This window comes from Argopecten irradians, chromosome 3, assembly GCF_041381155.1.
Source record: "Argopecten irradians isolate NY chromosome 3, Ai_NY, whole genome shotgun sequence".
In the NCBI taxonomy this organism is placed as follows: Eukaryota; Metazoa; Mollusca; class Bivalvia; order Pectinida; family Pectinidae; genus Argopecten; species Argopecten irradians.
This window is the reverse complement of record NC_091136.1, coordinates 6,011,425-6,031,718: the sequence shown is the minus strand read 5'-3', so window position 1 is coordinate 6,031,718 and position 20,294 is coordinate 6,011,425. Positions and strand designations below refer to the sequence as shown.

Here is a 20,294-nt window from a genome sequence, read left to right as displayed (position 1 = left end):
AGGTAATTTTGACGTCTAAATCTATATATATATATGATAAAAATAAGAAATAAAAACAGTAACGACTGACTAGTGAACGCTTTCGCCCCATTCAAGGGAGCTCTTCAGACAAAAATCCTTACGGACGAAAATCTATAAGAAATAAAAACAATAACGACTGACTAGTGAGCGCTTTCGCCCCATTCACTATTCAGTCGTTATTGTTTTTATTTCTTATATATATATATATATATATATATATATATATAATGCTTTCATAAACCTTTTCAAACCTATGTACCTGTCCAATACTGGACAAATACTAGGAATTCAGTAATAGTTTCTACTGTATTCATACAATGTATTACTATTACTCCAGAGTGCATATGTCGGTAGTTGGTACGAGTGTTTTCTTAGCTTTTTCATGTGAGAGGAGCAGACGACTTCTCTCGGTGAACTTTTTCTACAACGAACGATAAATCATACCACTAACACGATCATATCTTTATTTCATTCGTCTCTTCGTCGACAATGTTATAGTTAGTGTTAAGTCTTTCTAATTTCACGATTTCATGTTTTCGTGAGAAATAGCAAATTGCACATAGAAAAATTGACAACCTGACTGTGCTATCTATATTTCGTAACTCTTTTTCAATGGAATCCTAAGATTAAAGTGCTTTTCAACTTGGTTGTCATTTTCTATATACATGTACATTAGAATTGAGTTTATTTAAAATAAATTATTAAAAGAATTAGGGTGGTCAGATTGCATTTACATTGTCGCAAACTATTCTTCGGTTTGCCTTCATAAGAGAGCTCCGACACCGTTTGGAATTATTAACAAGAGTTAATTAACACATTTAAAAATTGCTTTAGTAGCCTCCTATTTTAGTTTCTGATATTTTTGGTTTCCTCACAAGTGCAGTTCCGCCATTTTTACTCATAATGGCACTATTGGGTTTAGAACCCACAAATCTGACACTCTTGCTGCTAGATTTCACATGACCAGAACGAGGTCTGTCCGAAGATTTCTGATTGGATGTTTCTACGGACGCGCTGTGACGTCGCACAGTTGCCATCTGTGTGATGAATGGGGTGAAGAACTCTTCTTCGTCGTCTGTTTCCCCTTCACTTTCGTGTACCTTTTTAGATTTAGGGGTCATAGATTTCTCTCGTTTCGGTTCCTGGTCTTCCTCGGCTTCTAGGCGAGGTTTGTGATAGGACCAGCCGATTTGTAAGTCTGTCTTCTCCTTCTCCGTCAGCTTTGAGTATGGTCTAACCGTACTCTGAAATTCAGGTGGATCTTTCTCATCCATTGTTTTATTCCAGATGTTGCGTTTCTTTTTCGATTTAACCGTAAAAGCGTCTATCGTCATCAATGTCGAGGGCGTCCGAGCTTTTGTTCGCAATTGCCTCATGTAATGAGGTTTATACTCGTCCGCAATAAATTCTTCGTTCATCGCCTCCGCATGAATTTTTGCCTTTGCCATTCTAACATTTTCTGGAGAGGGGGGACGTTCAACTAGAATGATGGGGTCATAGTTCAATACTTGTGACGTCTGCACGAATTGTTTCTTCTTGAGCCTCATGGTGGCTTCCATCCGACGGATCTGAGAATTGATATGACGGTATTGTTTTGTAAGTTGTTGGTCGGGTTTGGTATATGTGTCGAGGAGTGTTGAGCCGTATTTACTAAAGGCGGGGTTTCGGGCGCCATCTACTGCGCGCTCCCTTTCTATCAACATCCGTCTTGACGATACGTTGATGAGCTTCACATCTCGTTCGATATTCCTGTAGAATAGGAAAACATCGTTAGTATTTGATGTAAGTCGAGACATGAGTAAAATGATAAAGATACTTATGTTCTAAATTACTATATTAACAAGGTGGATGCACCTGTAAGTCTCCATTTTCGGTCAATATTCGCACATGAATTTATAAAAGTAACATTCACATTATGTTGTTATGTAGAGATACTCTGTATAGTAAGTATCAAGTTAACATGTTCGAGATTTTATTTCAAATTAATATGTAGTTTTCCAGTCGAATTATCATTGACATATATTTAACAAGAACTCATACATGATAAATAACTGAAAAAGAAAACAAACATGATCAGGCATTAGCAGATTATACTTCTTGTCGTCGACACAAAATGTGGATAAAATGGCCTTTGGTGCATTTCGAGATAATAAGGCATCATGATAAAACGTATCTAAATACTGATGTAGACTCTGGTAACTAACTCTGCTATGGTGAATCCAGAAAACTACATCTGTATATTGGGTGTATCGATGAATGTAAAAAATGAGAAACACGGTGATATTCATGATTTTAAGGAAAAATTATCAAGATGCAAATAGCGGGACGTCCGTAAGGCATAACCAAGCATTTTAGATTCTGGATCTGCCATTGCACGGACCTGGCAACAGATTTGTATCAAGGATTGATTCCTCAGTCATAAACAATCCCGAGTTTCCTATGACCGCGGCACTGGCCTCCAAAAGACAATAGTCTTGTAGAGACAATTAAATGATGTCATGGTGTCGGGGTCAGAGGTTAAATCGGGATATTCCTACACCATCAAAAGCCAACATAGTGCAGCAAAGGTGTGTTTCTTCATATATTGGCCCATTATGTTAATTTCCCAAAATGAAAAATATTTTTTACGTATAATAATAAGTTATTTTACCCTTTCTGTTAACAATATAATTAATAATGTAATTTCATAGATGAACTAATATGTATATCATGTTTTTATATGATCACATGAGTAGAAATTTGATATATGTTATGAACTACATATTGACCTTTGTGAATCCTAAAAAGTATTCATAAAACACACTGAACCTATGGTATATCAACAATGATCCAAAACAATGAAGAAACGGACTTTGACAATGCGCATGCACTTGGGAAAACAGTTTATGTATACCCGCATATTTGGAAAAAAAACGGAATGTAGAATGGAATATTCATATTACTAAGATGAATTGCTTGCAGTAGCATAAATATTGCATACACTTGAGGAAACTTTAAACGCTTATTCTTAGTACGTAACAACGTCCAACTTTAACACGAATACGCTAATTGCAAGATGAATCGTTCGTCTTAATCTTCTAGATTATATTTCAAATTTAGCATTGCAGAAACCTTTTAAACTTTACAAATGCAAAAATAAATTTCCTATTAAGTTCAATTCTATATTCCGTTGTATATTTTATCCCACACCCCACTCATACAAATATCCAGTTTAAAAACATCAGGAAAAAGTACTTCATTCTTATTCGTGACGTCATTCGTATTAGTGCCCACATACTGTAAACGTCACAAATAAGATCACCTTCTGAAGTGAAGGTGATCTTATTTGTAATAATTACTTCATTCATATTCGTGACGTCATTCGTATTAGTGCCCACATACTGTAAACGTCACAAATAAGATCACCTTCTGAAGTGAAGACTCACACAACACGAAGCATATATAAAGTTATGTAGCGCTCAAATATAGGATAAGCTCAGGAATATACATCTTATCAGACATGATCATGTAGGGATTTATGTGAGGGTGAAATTGCCTTGCATATAATAATAGGAACGGAAATTCATCTAACATAATTAATATCGTTACGTGTATAAGCGCGCTGGGAAAAATACCTCTTTTACAGCAAAATTGAACATACAAGTATATAGGTGATCATACCTATCGTAATCCTCCCTGAAAAAATTCATTAGTAACAATTTAAATAATCTAGATAGTTCCATTCTAATTTGTTAATTGGTCTGGAATCGTCTGGAATTAGAATTCCTAGCAAATTCCCTTAAATTTACAATGTAAAATACTAAATATATATATATATATATATCGTGAATTATTTTTCTCTTATACATACGGGTTTAATACTGGCAAGCCTGGTCTAGTGCAATACACTCATGTCGCCTCAGACTGCCTTACTTGCTACCCATGTAATACAGCCTCTGACGTCACGTCAACAAAATGACTATTTTGTCGATAAAATGTTAACATTTTTTATAGAAACAAGGCTGGTATTTATTATACTAGATGCAATTAACAGTATTTGCGTTAAAACGATTACGTAATTTTCATGTATGGAAAATTGACTTTGTTGCGTTTTTCTTCGAACTTCTTTCAAAATGGCGAGATGTCCTAGTTGTGAAATTGCAATAAAACGTCGAGGCATGAGAGAAAAATACTCTTTCATATGTGAGTAGGAAGGGCAGGAATATTCTACCCACGGAATCTCAAAACGTTGTAGAAACTTCGGCAAACTTGGGGTTTTTCAACATTTTGTGATCCTCGGGAGAATATCCCTATCCTTCATATCTACCACTGAAAGAGCCCTATAGTGTCTTCACTAAAGCCTAACTACGAATACTGTAGTAATCAATTAAATGTTGTTTTTCATGTAAAAAGTATATAAAATACAAGTACAATTCGTCTCTATACAAAAAAACAATACATATATGCAATAAATTATTCCTATTTTCTAAAGGTTAGTATTGAAATTACTTATTCTATTAAAGCATGAAAACTCACGTCTAAGGTAATTATGATAAGTACTAGGTTCATCAATGTACATGTTCTATTTTACACAAATCATGAACGATCATTCTACTAAGAGAACCATTCCTGTTCAATTCTAAATCAGCTTCCTACGTATTTGACTAAGTGATTAAATTTTATAATGACATTAGAAATGTTCATACTTCCTCGGCATCTTTACTGTTCGCCTCCGGGCCCCAAAATCCAATTAATCTACAAAACACAACATACCATACATGAATATGACATTGTTTCCCATTTAGAAAAAAAAGTTTAATAGATATTTTTTTTAAAGATGCTCCACCGCTTACAAATGGTATTTTTTCAATATCAAAAACAACAGCAGACGATTTAGTATTTTTCTTCGGTTACAAAAGTTACTAATTTACACCATTACCACCATTGAAAAGTTTGATCTTCTAATTTTACTTCAAGTTAAAAATATAAAAAAAAAATATTTAATTGCATCTCGAAAAAAATCCGTGGCACTATATCCTATATGGAATAGAGTAATGATTGCGCATGCACCAAAGGCAAAATAAATTATCTTATATTATTTTTTGTGTGTAATTAGACATAATATAAACACAATTAAACACCAGTTATTGTTCAAATGATGCATATCATTTATACTCTGTCGGCGGAGGAGCATCTTTAAGTGTTTTAAAGCCAATGTAAAAAAAAGAGAACCTTATTTTTTTACTTTGATTCTTTGCTGCAATGCATGTCGATTTCTATTCACGTAATATTTTGAAGTGTTTTAAAGTCATATTTTTATAATTTTTTAATTTAGCTGGACCATGCTGATTTTAATGCCTAACGCACGCTCCTCCGGCACTTCTGGTTCTACATAGCTTCTGTAAAACATGTAAGTTCTTTGTAATATGTCATCTAGAGTATTATTTTAAATTGTCTCGGTTGTAAAATACTGACATGTCTGACTGAATGCTGACTGTGTTGCTGCAGCGCCTTGTCACACCCCAAAGTTTTGTTTAAATGATACTGACGTTCAATGCAGGTCATACCGCAAAGGAATCGATGAAGAAACTGGAAAATAAAATGAAAAAAACTATTGGGTTAATAATATGATCATCCTCGATACTCTAGGGGTTACTATTATTGTCATTATAAAGTTAGAGGCAACAGAGCAGACAGGTAAGTTAGTCATTAGATGTACATAAAAAGAATCGTATAACGTGAAATTGTGGATGACTGTACATGTGTGGCTTTGAAGTTGGGCGATGTTCTCTCTGTGGTTTTCACATGAAGTCTTTGCAGGCCTGTGGACTTTTTGTATTGGACTGCCTTCGGTTTTACTATGGGATAGTACAACAGAAATAGTAACCCCTGAGTATCGAGGATGTGAAATAAAAATTCTTAAATTTTTCAATGGGAGTTATGTCCCTTTACCAATGATTCGTCCGGATACATCGCTGTATTCAATATTTAGGACGAATTTTTAAAAGAGAGAGTAAAAAGAAACTAGATACGCATGTATAATTAACAAGTAAGAAAGAAGGACAGAGAACACAACCCAGAAGAACGTATATAGAAAACCGCGGATCAAATTAGACTAACTTTTAGGAATCGTGAATCGAGCTACTACAATGACATTCATAACTGACTAGACCTATTACAATTTCAAAGAATCAAAACTCTTTAAGGGCCTAATTCAAATGTGAATGAATTATTATATCTGTGCTTCTCCAGACTAATGAAATAGAGGTAAAACCGTGCTTTTATAGCTAACCGGCCAGTTGACAGTATTTAGAAAGAACCAATAGAAACACAGGATAGAGATGAAAGTGAAAGTAGAATTTATATATAGATATTTTTTTTATGCCCCCAGGGGGTGGGCCAGGACCAAAATGGATATGATATTAAAATGCTATATCATGCTTAGTAAGTCAAACCAAAGCTTGATTCATATCCTATGAGTATCGAGCAGAAAATGCTCATAAAAGTTGTTTTCCCTATATTAAACTATAGTAAACTTGACCCCCACCCCAGGGGGAAACGAACAGACCCCCAAGGGTAATATAAATTCACAATTTTTGTAAAGGAAGCATAAGACCTTTTTATCTATAAAGAGTTTTTTATTCCAGCAACATATGTGAGAGAGCAATAAGTTTTTGAGAAATTATAACTCCATTATTAACCCCCTATTGTGGCCCCTCCCACAGCGCTCCTAGTAAGTGTGGAGTATAATATAATTCACAATTTAGATTGGCCTTGTAACCTTGGAAGTTTTAGTTCAAAATTTCATTGAAATTGCTTCAGCGTTTTTGGAGAAGTCGAAAATGTAAATTGTTTATGGATACACGACGCACGACGTACGGAAAAAAAGGCGATTAGAATAAGTCACTTGAGACTTCGTCTTGACCTAAAAAATAATATCCTAAATTCAGTCGCCTTTTATGGCCATGCAATAGGCACAGCATGACCAATTCCAACGTCCTGCCTGCAGGACATGTTTACTTTTAAATTTTGTAAATGAGTGAAAGTCTAAGTTTAAAGGATATAAAAGTAACATAACGCTTCAATTCAATTTTCATCGGCAAAATCTAAATTGATAGTATGAGTGGCTTTAATACGCATTTTACTTGAAGGTTTACTTAGGTTTTTGTCCAGTTAAAAAGTACTCCTCACAAAATTTTGGCATTTGAAGCAGAGTAAGTGCTGAACAAGCAATTACTATGTCCACAGAAAGGTCCCTTAGCATGCATTTATGATTAGGGCGCTTTCAGCAGGGTACACGCGTATCACCCGTTTCAGGGTAAGTTTTGACCCGTAGCCTGGCTTACGATTTTGCACAAAATCAAAAAGGAATACAATCATTACAAGATGTCCAATAGGGCCTTAACAGTCATCTGACTGTAAAAAGCATATATAGTAGAATTGAAATACACGGCAAGTTGTATTTTATGTTTAGATTGTAGCATTTTTACCTTTGTGACCTTGAATGAAGGTCAAGGGTCATTCATTTGGACAAAAGGGATAGCCCTTCATTGCATCATGTTACAGGCGATGGACGATGGGTATCCTGTCCCCATTGGTTTTGGGTCAGGTTATCAGGAAATTGGACATCCTCCATGAATTATCAATTTTATAAATGCAGGATGAGAATAATTACCATTCATAATATATCATATATACGCTCGAAGGAATAAGTAATTGACGGAACGCTAACTATTAATAAAACCCTGCACGTGACTTTGGTTTTTGTATTGTGTATTTCTACGTGTGTTTGCTCCGCCATACAACGACTGGAATCATGTGCGTGTGCGAGCACGAGGCGCGGCTAAATATACTGCTTTTCGATCATTCAATTAGTGTACTTATAACAGGCAATACGTTCAATTAGGTATATTATGACATTTATTTTACGAATGAAACCGAATTGAAAAAAATAATTGTTACAATTTTGTCATTTAAATGTATTTAGCAGCAGCCAATGGTTATTATAAGAGTTGTAGTTGGGATGTGTACAACAGACGAAAAAACGAAAAAATTACCAGAGGTCAAAAAAGTTCCAAGTGAAAAAAGTTATAAAGGTAAATGGACTTTTAATTAAGGATTGATTGTTAATTTTGTTGCTTGCATTGGCTGATGAAGTTAATCTCGTGCAAATGAATTGGACTGCGAATCAGTTCATGTACCATCACTGCACTAGATTAACTTCCTTCATCAGTCAATGCAAGCAATAAAAACTGATAATCAATTCTTATATTTACGTTAACCAATTTAAAATTTTCAGCTGTGATAAAAGTCAGTCTATTGTAAACCCTATAGAGGTAGGCAGTGCTGGTAGCCCTGCTTAAGTCCCCATGAATATCATTAATAGATATGATATTTGAATATTCCCGCTAGGTAAACAGGAAGTTGTGGTAACCTGTTGAACCCTTTGACAGAAAGTTTGTTATGTTAGCACGTGTATAATATTTGGATCGCGGGGCTGAGTTAAATTAATAGTTGTAAGTTTATAAGAGTACACAGTAATTAGTTATTTAATAACAACCATATATATATTTAATAAGGCTGTGTATTAATTTCATAGGTAGCATTATTGTGGTTGATTATATAGTGTTTGCCTTAGACCTAGTACCGATTTGTAAGTATATTTAAAGGTCAGTAACGTCGGGATTTGTTTACTTCAATGGCTTTGACAGCCAAAGAAGTTTAGATTTTGTTGTTTTAGGGCATGTGTCCTAAACTAGGTGACCAGAAAATAATCAGTAAATTATTACCGGCAGTCCTACTTAGTATCGACTACATGTGGATGTTCTGGAAAGCATGGACAGGGACATCGCACGGTCTATGCACGTGTTAAACTAGGTGACCAACTTATTAGTAAATTGTTACCGAATAGGTATGGGTATGGTAGGGACTACGTGGAATGTTCTGGAAGGAATGACAGGACATCACGTAGTTCACACACCTGTTTAACTGCGCAGTATAGTTTGTGCAAAATGTGCATATTACGGGCGGTTCTTTCCCAGCCTCAACCAAGTCCAGTCAGAACATCAAAACATTTCTATTTTGTAAAGCCTGCATCAGGCGCCGGTAAGGCTGTATTCTGAATTAAAATTAGTAAATTTTGACAGTTTATGATGAGCTGGGTAACCTTTGGGGCAAGCATTGTCCCAACGGCACGTGCACCAGTCACGTACCCAGTCATTATAAATAGAGGGCCGCGATAGCCCCCAGTCAGACGGAGACTGAAATGAGACGGAAACTAGACTGAAATTAGACGGACATTAGACGGGAATAAGACTGAGACTGGGTACTTCCGCCTCACATACACCTACGACATCGCCTCCTCTAGGGCCACACACATGAGAGAGAGAAAGTGAGAACTCTTGTCTACACTTTGAATAAAAGCCGTCAACAAGCATCTACCCTACTCCTTGTCGTCATTTCGACCAACACAGCCATCCATAGGACGACAAGGTGGGGTAAGGGCTATGTTATTTGGTGCTGCATGACCAGGCTCTTCAATATAAAGAAGAAAAGAAAGAACCTGAAGACGAAGAAACAGACGGCTAAAGGTAAGCGAAATTTCTCTACTTTTGATTAGTACCTCTAGTAGCTGACCATTTTTAATGTTGTTTAGGTATTTAGTGGTATAATATTTGGTTAGTTAGAAACCAGGTACTGTCAGTATACATATTTTTGGCAATATTTAAAAAAAAAATATGTCTCTCTCAATTTAGATGTAGACATGGCCCAATTAACTGAGCGTATGGCAGGTCTAACACAGACAGAACAAAATCAAAATATGCCCACAGATCAGAATATTGCTCATGACGATAGTGAGGTAGTGTTCAGAAACATGGCGCAACATTTTAAGAACTTCTCTGCGGCTATGACAGCGTAGGCAGTTTTCCAGGTCGTTAGGTCATTTGAGGGTGACCCCACTAAATTCAAGACCTGGATAAAAGAAATAGAAAAATACGCGAAATTAGTAGGGCTAGATGACAAGGAAATCCCTAATGTAGCGTATCAAACAAGTGTAGGTTCAGTAGGGGATTTTATCAAACGATATTTAGACGATTTAGAGGGGAGATCTGTCTTGGGAGAACCTTAAGAAACTCCTCAAACAAAGATTCGCTGACATAACAGATTCGCATCAAGCTATGGCCTTATTACGTAAAAACGACACAGAAACAGGACGAAAGCGTCCAGATATACGCTGAACGACTCCTGCAAGTAGCAGAAGACGCGTATCCTGATGCCCAGGAATGTGAAAAGTGCATTGTTCAAAGACAATTAGTTAACGCCTTTTGTGATGGGTTGCATTTCGACTATGTTAAGATGAAGGTTATGCGCGAGGACCCAGACACATTAGAGAGGGCGGTACATATAGCTATGCGCGAACAGAACCTTAGGAAAAGGTTCAATCTAAGACAAGACATGAATAATGACAATGACATAGTCTTAAGGCCTAGACAGGAACATGTATATGACCCTCAGGTAGCCCCTACGCAAGACATACACTTTAACCTTAGACATAACGAAACTAACACGAGGCGAGAAGTACCAATGGACATTGACCACACCAGACAGAGACAGTGTTATAAATGTAAACAAAACAATATCAATAAGACATAGACCACGCCCAGTACCTGACAGGAATAGTTTTAGGGAAACACAGAGGCAGGTTCCCCTTAATAGAGCCCCTAGAAATAGGTATTCAGACAATAGCAGATATCAGAACCAAAGACAAAATAGGTCGTATAGTACAGGTAACAGAGTGCAAACTCAGGACCCCCCACAAGTGCAGTCATTAGGTCGAAATAAACAAAGATTACAATTCAGATGTTTTTCAATGTAATGAAGAAGGTCACATAAGAAAGAACTGAACCCAATTAAATAGAAAAGGTAGGCCGTTAAACTAAAGACCTCGCTTCATAAGGAAACCGATGGGGCGAGGTTGAAAAGAAATAAGAAGCATGTGTCTAAGAAAATAGAAATATCAGGTAACCCAAGTACAACTGTGATAAAAATAGGTAAACAAAAATTAAGAGCTCTCTTAGACACAGGTGCTGAGGTTTCCATAATCAGCAATAGGATTTTTAAGATGTTACCGAATAAACCACGACTAAGAAAAGAAAGCATGACTCTCCAATCAGTCAGCAGTACACCGCTCAAGGTAATAGGTTCAGCAGACATTTCATTTCAAATAAGACATTTGACCTTAAGACATAAATTTTATGTTGTTGATGGCATGAACAGAAACTGTATCCTTGGTTTAGATTTTCTTAAACAAAATGGCGTTAGAATGTATTTTGACCTTGCATGTATGCGTATAGGTAAGACCTATGTTCAATTAGAGGAAGACATACATATTGCCTCAATAATAAGGACTACCTACAAGACATTGTTAAGACCGCAAACGGCAACGGTATGTCAGGTAAGACTCCCAAGAACTTTTAAGATACCAGGATCAAAGCTCTTAGAGATATCACCAAATGACACTTGTATATATGATGAACCTGGTTTGACCTTACAAAACGGTGTAACAAAGGTCACGAACCCTCGCAAGATACCTATCTTGATACTTAACCAAACAAACAGGACGATTAACCTAAAACGAGGAAGTGTAGTAGGCAAAGCACTGGCCTTAGAAGACAAAGACATTTCAAGTATAACTGCGACAAAAGACGATGACAAAGACGAAGAAAACTTTAAGGAGGTAGATATACCAGACGAGTACAGTGCTGAGACACTAAAGATATTAAGAAGAAACAAGGATCTATTCGCCAAAAAGGATTCTCAGCTTGGACATACAAAAACAGTTAAGATGCATATAGAAACAGGAGATCACAAACCAATAAAGAACCGACCTTACAGGACACCCCTGAAGAAACGTCAAGTAGTGGACGAGGCTATAGATGAAATGTTAAAGGCAAAGGTCATAGATAGGTCTAGAAGTCCCTGGAGTTTTGGTTTAGTGGTAGTTGATAAGAAAGATGGAAGTAAGAGAATGTGTGTAGATTTTAGGAGTTTAAATAAGATTGTTACCCCGATGTCAGTACCTCTTCCTTTGATAGATGACATTTTGACCCTCTTAGGACACTCAAGACATTTCACTACATTAGATTTGAAAAGTGGATATTGGCAAGTAGAACTCGACGAGGAAAGCAAACAAAAGACAGCTTTTGCCTGTCACAAAGGACTATTCCAGTTCAACAGAATGCCTTTCGGACTAAGTAACGCCCCTGCTGTCTTCCAAGAACTGATGAATATTGTCTTACAAGGTTGCGAACAATTCGCCACAGCGTACCTTGATGATGTCATAATTTACAGTAGGAAAACCGAAGAACACTTGAAACACTTACAGATAGTCTTCAACAAATTAAGACAACATGGACTCAAACTAAAGCTTAAGAAATGCACTTTCTTCAAGAAAGAGACGGAATATCTTGGCTTTATGATTACGGACAAAGGTGTAAAGCCGGACCAAAAGAAAGTTGAAGCTATTAGGGCCTTACCAACCCCTACTTGCGTGAGAGATGCAAGAGCATTCATTGGAATGTGCGGTTACTACAGGAAGCACATCCCCAACTTCTCAAAAATAGCGGGAATGTCTTACAGAACTAACCAAGAAGTATGCTAGGTTCAAATGGACTGAAGAATGTCAGAAGTCATTTGACTATCTTAAAGAAAGTCTTACAGTAGTACCTCTGCTAGCATACCCAGACCCAAACCAACCATATGTGCTTTATACAGATGCATCAGACACATGCATAGGAGCTTGTCTTACACAGAAGACAAAGGAAGGTGAAGAAATGCCACTTTATTACTTGTCACATAAGCTTAGCCCAACACAGCGCAGGTGGTCTGTGATAGAGAAGGAAGCATTTGCTGTGGTATACGCTCTTCAGAAGCTTGACAACTACTTACACAACAGTTCCTTTGTAATAAGAACGGACCATCGCCCACTTTCTTACATATTCTCAGACAAGAAGACATTGAATAAGAAACTCTCCTTATGGTCCCTTACTGTAGCGTCTAATAATTGTAAGGTAGAATATATTGAAGGTAGATTTAATTGTTGCGCGGACTTACTATCGAGACTACCAACAGATACAGAAGAAGAAGCTGAGGATAAGCAAGGAGAAACCCAGGAAACTAAAGACATTCATGATGTCTTGGACGTAGATGACCGAGCCTTAGAGATTGGAGCTCTCAACTCTAACAAGTTTAAGCCAAGAGACTTTGTCAGTAGTACAGTTGATACTCCAGACGATATTGTTAAACCTCATATGGATCTCCCTAAAGACATAGACATAAGAAAAACTCAAGACAATGACGAAGACATATCAAAGCTGAAACTTAGACTTTGTAATGGACAAGCAACCAAGAGTGAGGAGGAGCGCTTCTTGGTTGTAGATAACTTAGTGTATTATTTGTCAAACGCGGAATCAGATGACCCGGTCTTGAGACTTTACATTCCGAAGGAACTTGAAGGAATGGTGATAAGGCAGTACCATGATTTCCTAGGTCATATGGCAGTTGCAAAACATATGACGTAATAAGAAAGAAGTATTATTTTCCTTTATTATACAAGAAGGTTCACCAACACATTGAAAAGTGTGTGACTTGTCAGACAAGAAGTCACAGTAACCCTCATCCTCCTCTTCAAGGCAGCCAGATACCCCCATACCCTTTTGCTAAGGTAGCAATGGATTTGTCAGGCCCTTATCCCCAGACATTATCAGGAAACAAATACATCGTGTCGTTCATAGATGTTTACTCTGGCTTTCCGGAAGCATTTCCAGTCCCTGACAAATCAGCAACAAACATTGTACATCTTATCTTGGAAGAACTGTTCCCAAGATATGGTAGCGTATTAGAACTGGTTACAGATAACGGTTCAGAGAATATCGCTAGATCAGTAAAGGAGACACTAGAAGCATTGAATATCCACCATGTTACCACTTCTTATCATTGCCCCCAGTCAAATGGAAAGGTGGAGAGATTTCATAGAACGATGGTAGATATTTTGACCAAGAAGATCAAAGAAAACGTTAACACGTGGGATCTTTTCTTGAACCAAGTATTGGCCGCAGTAAGATTTCATACCAGTGAGGTAACAAAGGCATCACCTTTCTTCCTGCTTTATAACCGCGATGTAGTACTCCCCTTGGACACAATCTTAAAGCCAAGACGGCGGTATGCCGGTGAAGAGTTACACAAGATCGCCTTAGAGCAGCAAGATAAGTCCTTTGTTCTAGTGCATAGACACATGAAACAAGCGAAGAAGAAACTCGCTGACATGAACTGTAAAGACGAGGATCTTAAGACAGGAGATCCGGTTTACATAAGAAACCATAAGCGTACCTCAAAACTGGACAATAAATGGACACCTTACTATAGGATTATAGAGCAAACTGGACCAGTAAGTTTTAAGGTAAGAAACCAGCTAACAGGTGAAGTCACGAAGACACACGCAAGGCATTTACGATTAGCAAATGTTGATGAATGGGAGTTGCCGAAAGATAATATAGGTCGACCTTTAAGGAAATCGACATATGTAGTTCCCCCTGAGAGTAGTTCAGAGGAGTCTGAGGAGGAAACATCTTTAAAAAGAGTCATAAGATATAGAAGACAAGAAAGGTCAGATTCGGACTCTGAGGATGATATTCCGTTAATGGAGCTAAGACAAAGACTTCGGATCAGAGAATTGGACAAAGCTAGTCCTATTGATTCAGATGATGAACTTATACCTTTATCACAATTGAAAGGTAAGTTAAATGAAAACAATAACGCTGATACTCAGACAGATGATGTTTCTTCGTGATCAATAACGAGATTCATTAGTGAATCGTTTTCTTATCGTTTCAGAAAACGAAATACAAGCTTTTGTTCTTAATCTAAATCCTTACGAGAAAGTTCTTAGAACGTTAAATAATAGTCTGTCAGAAATAACCATATAACCAAATAAATAGGACGAGAATACATCTTAATAACAACCTTATAAGACTGAACCATGAAGTTGAAAATGTAAGAAATACATAAGACTTTCTTCAGTCAGAACTTACCGATATTAAGACACTACATCAAGCGAGAACTAAAAGAGCTTTAATTCCTATAATAGGTAAAGCATTGAACTTTCTGTTTAGTACTTTAGATGAAGGTGATATCAATACAATCAAAACTAACGTAAACCTCTTAAGACGTAATCAAGTCAATCTTCAACATGCAGTAAGGGAAAGCTTAACAATAATTCATGCTGCACAAGGTCAAATCACTGATAATAGAAGGAATATAAAATGACGTGATTGATACCTTAGAGAGCTCTAAATTTAACAGAAGCAATACAAGATATTGATGAATATTTAAGTACATACACTAAGATCGACAGGGCCCTTAGTGAAGCAAAGGAATTAGTTGGATTAGCTAGAGATTATCTTAATCATTTGAAACTTCAGATCAAATGCTATCGTTAGGACATTTAAGCCCTTCAGTCATTTCACCCCCCAGACTTGTACGAACTATTTATAGAAGTAAAAAGCAAACTTGACCCAGGTGTTAGAGTACCTTTTGACCCGGAAACTGACCTTTGGGAATTTCATAAGACAGTGACCTGTACGACACTTATTAGTACTGATAGCCTTATTGTAGTTATTTCCATTCCATTAATAGACATGATTGGCAAGTTTGCTGTGTACCGAGCACATAACCTTCCTCTTCCGTACCTTGGATCGAATCAAACAAATATTTTGGCGACTTATAAATTAGAAGCAGACGCTCTTGCAATCAATGAAGCGAAAACACAATTGGTTACAATGACAATTGAGGAGATGAATCAATGTGTAAATAGCGTTAAAAACTACTGCAGGTTTCGTAGTCCAATGTATACTATAATGGGAAATAAGAAATGTATTGTTAATCTTTTTATGAATTGGACCAATAATTTAGTTAAATATTGTACTACAGTAGTACAAAATACAAACACTTCCCCTATGGCCCAGTATTTGACCAATGGCCAATGGATAGTTGTCCATGATAGATCCTTGACCTTTACACTGAAATGCCCCTATAGAACCCAATCTGGTACTGTGGTGACCAGATACCCTATTGACACCTTATCCCTTGCGGAAGGTTGTTCTGCATCAAATGAATATATGACTTTGCCCTCATATTATCATTCAGAGAGTAAATATAACCTAACAGATCATTTTCAACAGGCGATTTCAAATTATTATGTAGGCTCTATTGAACTCTGGAAACCAATGACCCAAAGACTACCAAATGTAAAAAACATTAAGATACCCCATAAACTTAAGCCTATAAAGGAAATCCCCATTGATGAGTTGATAAATGAACTTGGCAATTCAATTGATCTTGAACCCATGGAATCTGATTTGCCCCTCTCGACCTACTTGTCGATAGTAGGTGTGGTAGTAGTTGTTGTTATAGTGATATATTTATGTCGTAGGAGAATCAGGGATAAATGTCAGAAATGTAGGTTAGGTAAATGGTCAGTGAAAAGGGGAAAGTCAGAGTCGAGTGTCTCGCAAGCCTCAAGACCCATGCAAAGACACAAAAGTAACCAATCCACAGAAGACATGACAGCCTTAGAAGAATTGATGACAACATACATCAAGGAACTCATCCACCAGGAACAAGAAAACACAGAAAAACCTACACTGATGTCAGGAAATTACCCTGAGGGCGTTGACCTCGCTGAGGCAGATGTAACTGCCCCATCAGGAAGTGGAGGAAGACTGCCTTACAACCCGAGTACGAAGTGTAATATACCCAGACTTGAGAAAAGAGCTCAGTCTTCCATAGACAGATATAAAGTAACGTCTTGGTCGTAACAAGACAATGTCTAAACGTGAAGAAGGAAAAGATAATTACCCGGTGAAACATTATGCCGTGATATTTAACGTCTATATGATTAAAGATACTTACGAGACAAAGATATACATATAATGTCTCGGTTATTACAAGACAATACGGAAACGTCTTGGTGTTAACAAGACCAACTCTTGTCTGGATATTAACGTTAATCAATTTAAAAAAAAATCACAATGTCTTAATGCGGATAAGACAAAATGTGACCTCTTCAAGAACCGTGGTGGATGACGGACCTAAGAACATAAAGAAGCTCTGGATATAACTAAATAAGCAGCAACTGTGGAGATAAACTGTGGATTTTTATATATGAGCAGCCATATTATTACGAATGATTTTTAACGACGTAGTTACCATGGAACTGTGTGACTGTTAAATATGTTCGAACTACAATGGAAGTGACTGTGAAATATGTTTGAACTACAATGGACGGACTGTGAAATATAATTACTGGTCAATTTTAAGATGTTGTGACCATAGAACTGTGACTGTAAATAAGACTTTATATTGCATGAATATATTAAAGAGATGTTTAAAGTATAACGTCCAAGATAATTACAATATGTGTATGTACATATTGTGCATTAAGGTAAAGAGTTGTAACGTTTAATAGGATAACTTCGCGATAATTAAAAATATACTGCATGACGCATGCGAATGAAAGAAGGTTGAAAGGAGAAATGAATGAAATGGCCACTAGTTACTATTTAGGGAATTTTTTTAAAGGAGGCGGTGGTAAATTGAAATATTAATAATACTTGATACTTTGGGTTAAGAAATATGTAAGCCATTCTGAGAAATGCCTTACATATTGTCTTGTCTGAAGAAAGGGGCGATTGTAACCCTATAGAGGTAGGCAGGCTGGTAGCCCTGCTTAAGTCCCCATGAATATCATTAATAGATATGATATTTGAATATTCCCGCTAGGTAAACAGGAAGTGGGGTACCTGTTGAACCTTGACAGAAGTTGTTATGTTAGCCGTGTATAATTGTGGATCGCGGGGCTGAGTTAAATTATAGTGTATTTTATAAGAGTACAAGTATTAGTTATTTAATAACAACCATATATATATTTATTAGGCTGTGTTTAATTTCCTAGTGCATTATTGTGGTGTATATAGTGTTGCTTAGACCTAGTACCGATGTGTAGTATATTTAAAGGTCAGTAACGCGGGATTGTTTACTCATGCTTGCAGCCAGAGTTAGGTTGTTGTTTTAGGGCATGGCCAAACTAGGTGACCGAAATATCAGTAAATTATTACGGCACCTACCTTAGTAGCGACTACATGGGATGTTCTGGAAAGCATGACAGGACATCGCACGGTCTATGCACGTGTTAAACTAGGTGACCAACTTATTAGTAAATTGTTACCGAATAGGTATGGGTATGGTAGGGACTACGTGGAATGTTCTGGAAGGAATGACAGGACATCACGTAGTTCACACACACCTGTTTAAACTGCGCAGTATAGTTTGTGCAAAATGTGCATATTACGGGTGGTTCTGTCCAGCCTCAACCAAGTCCAGTCAGAACATCAAAACATTTCTATTTTGTAAAGCCTGCATCAGGCGCCGGTAAGGCTGTATTCTGAATTAAAATTAGTAAATTTTGACAGTTTATGATGAGCTGGGTAACCTTTGGGGCAAGCATTGTCCCAAAGGCACGTGCACCAGTCACGTACCCAGTCATTATAAATAGAGGGCCGCGATAGCCCCCAGTCAGACGGAGACTGAAATGAGACGGAAACTAGACTGAAACTAGACGGACATTAGACGGGAATAAGACTGAGACTGGGTACTTCCGCCTCACATACACCTACGTCATCGCCTCCTCTAGGGCCACACACATGAGAGAGAGAAAGTGAGAACTCTTGTCTACACTTTGAATAAAAGCCGTCAACAAGCTTCTACCCTACTCCTTGTTGATAATAGACGTAAGACCTAATGTCAATGTCAGTCTGTTTATAATTTGAGTGTATTTTCATGGAACCTATCGTTTCTACACGTATGTTACCGTACAATTATCGTAACGATTGGCGTTCGATGATGCCTAGGCCTAGATGCGTGGTGAACCTCAGCATGCTTTCGGTGGCCTAGCCAACTGTTTGTTCAGCATTTTTGCCAGGGGCTTCAGCCTAAGTCAGTATTTCATCAAAGTAGACGTGTATATTTAGACTACTGACAATTTCTAATATCAATGTATCAAGCGTTTCTGTCTGTGTTTCTAAATGTACAACGATATTACTAGTAGGCCTCATCGCAGAAAGTACATGCAAAACTGAAGCGGCGTAAAACTATAGGTCACAATGTAAACAATGTCAAAATGTATTCTCAATCCGGTCATTGTCAGCGCGTAACCAATCATCTTCATTCGGAAATGAAGTGATCGGAGTTTACAAGTTTCATTGAGGCGGAGCGAAGTGAAAACGTAAATATTAAGTTGTAAGTCATAGAAACAGTTATACAGCATTGGTTGTCCGCCAGTTTATTAAACACAAAATTATACAGTCTGTTGTACAGGCATGAATTACAACTACAATATTGAAAGTAATATCCAAAGAAAAACAGCTATGCATGAATTAGTTTCTAGTTGTGTTTAGGCCAGGGGACAGACCACAGACCCTACTTCACAGGGGCGAGTGCCCAACAGAAAGCCAAATGTGTATCGATGTCAAGGAAGACGTTAGGAATGATAAATCCTAAAAGTAGCCTTTTACGATATCGTGTAATAGGGACAGCAGGTACAATTCTAACGTCCTTCTATTACAGCTCTGAATTAAAAAAAAAACGAACTGTTTCAATCATTTTCTTGAGCGCATAATTTCGAAAACAAAGCCAGTATAAACCAAGGAATTGTATCGTGTGAAGACAATATTGCACCATTTTGTTTCGAGAAATTTGTAAATAGTCATTCACATATGATATGTATTTTTTTTTTATTGTGTAATAAAACAACAGTATATTTATCTCAAAGTGTCATTTGGTGATACAAAGAAAGATATAAAATGTATCTTTACAATGCTTTTATGTAATTTGAATTCCAGCTATCAGATGATAAATAAATGAAACAATAATAATAATGATTTCGAATGTGCTAATTTACATGAATCATTTTGTGAAATCATAATTTGTTTGCTGGTGTTTTACAGCTATAGTATAAAAACAAGGTACCTTATCATTATCTCCCCTTTTCTTACAAAACTTATAACCACTGTCGACTGCACATATGCCTAGCGCCTTTTATGACCATGATATTTTAATCGGCATTAGACGTGTCTTTGTATGGACTTTGAAATTCACCAAATACATGATAGATTGCTCGTTTTAAATAAACTGCATTTTTCTCCGCTAAAACAGTGCTAATTGTATACTGTTTCAGCGTA

At 36.9% G+C, this 20,294-nt stretch overlaps 1 protein-coding gene across 2 annotated transcripts; it reads right to left on the bottom strand.

Annotated features, from left to right (window-relative positions):
* Positions 1 to 462: 462 nt before the first annotated feature.
* Positions 463 to 5,602, bottom strand: LOC138317404 (uncharacterized). 2 transcript variants are annotated; one of them, XM_069259039.1, is made up of 4 exons: positions 5,476 to 5,602; positions 4,707 to 4,755; positions 3,682 to 3,696; positions 463 to 1,770 (listed from the first exon to the last, which is right to left on the bottom strand). In XM_069259039.1, exons 2-4 carry the CDS (start codon positions 4,715 to 4,717, stop codon positions 852 to 854), a joined length of 945 nt encoding a protein of 314 aa, XP_069115140.1. In that variant the 5' UTR covers positions 4,718 to 4,755; positions 5,476 to 5,602; the 3' UTR covers positions 463 to 851. The 2 variants fall into 2 exon arrangements, with proteins under 2 accessions (XP_069115140.1, XP_069115142.1); XM_069259041.1 differs by lacking the exon at positions 3,682 to 3,696.
* Between the last annotated feature and the right edge of the window lie 14,692 nt (positions 5,603 to 20,294).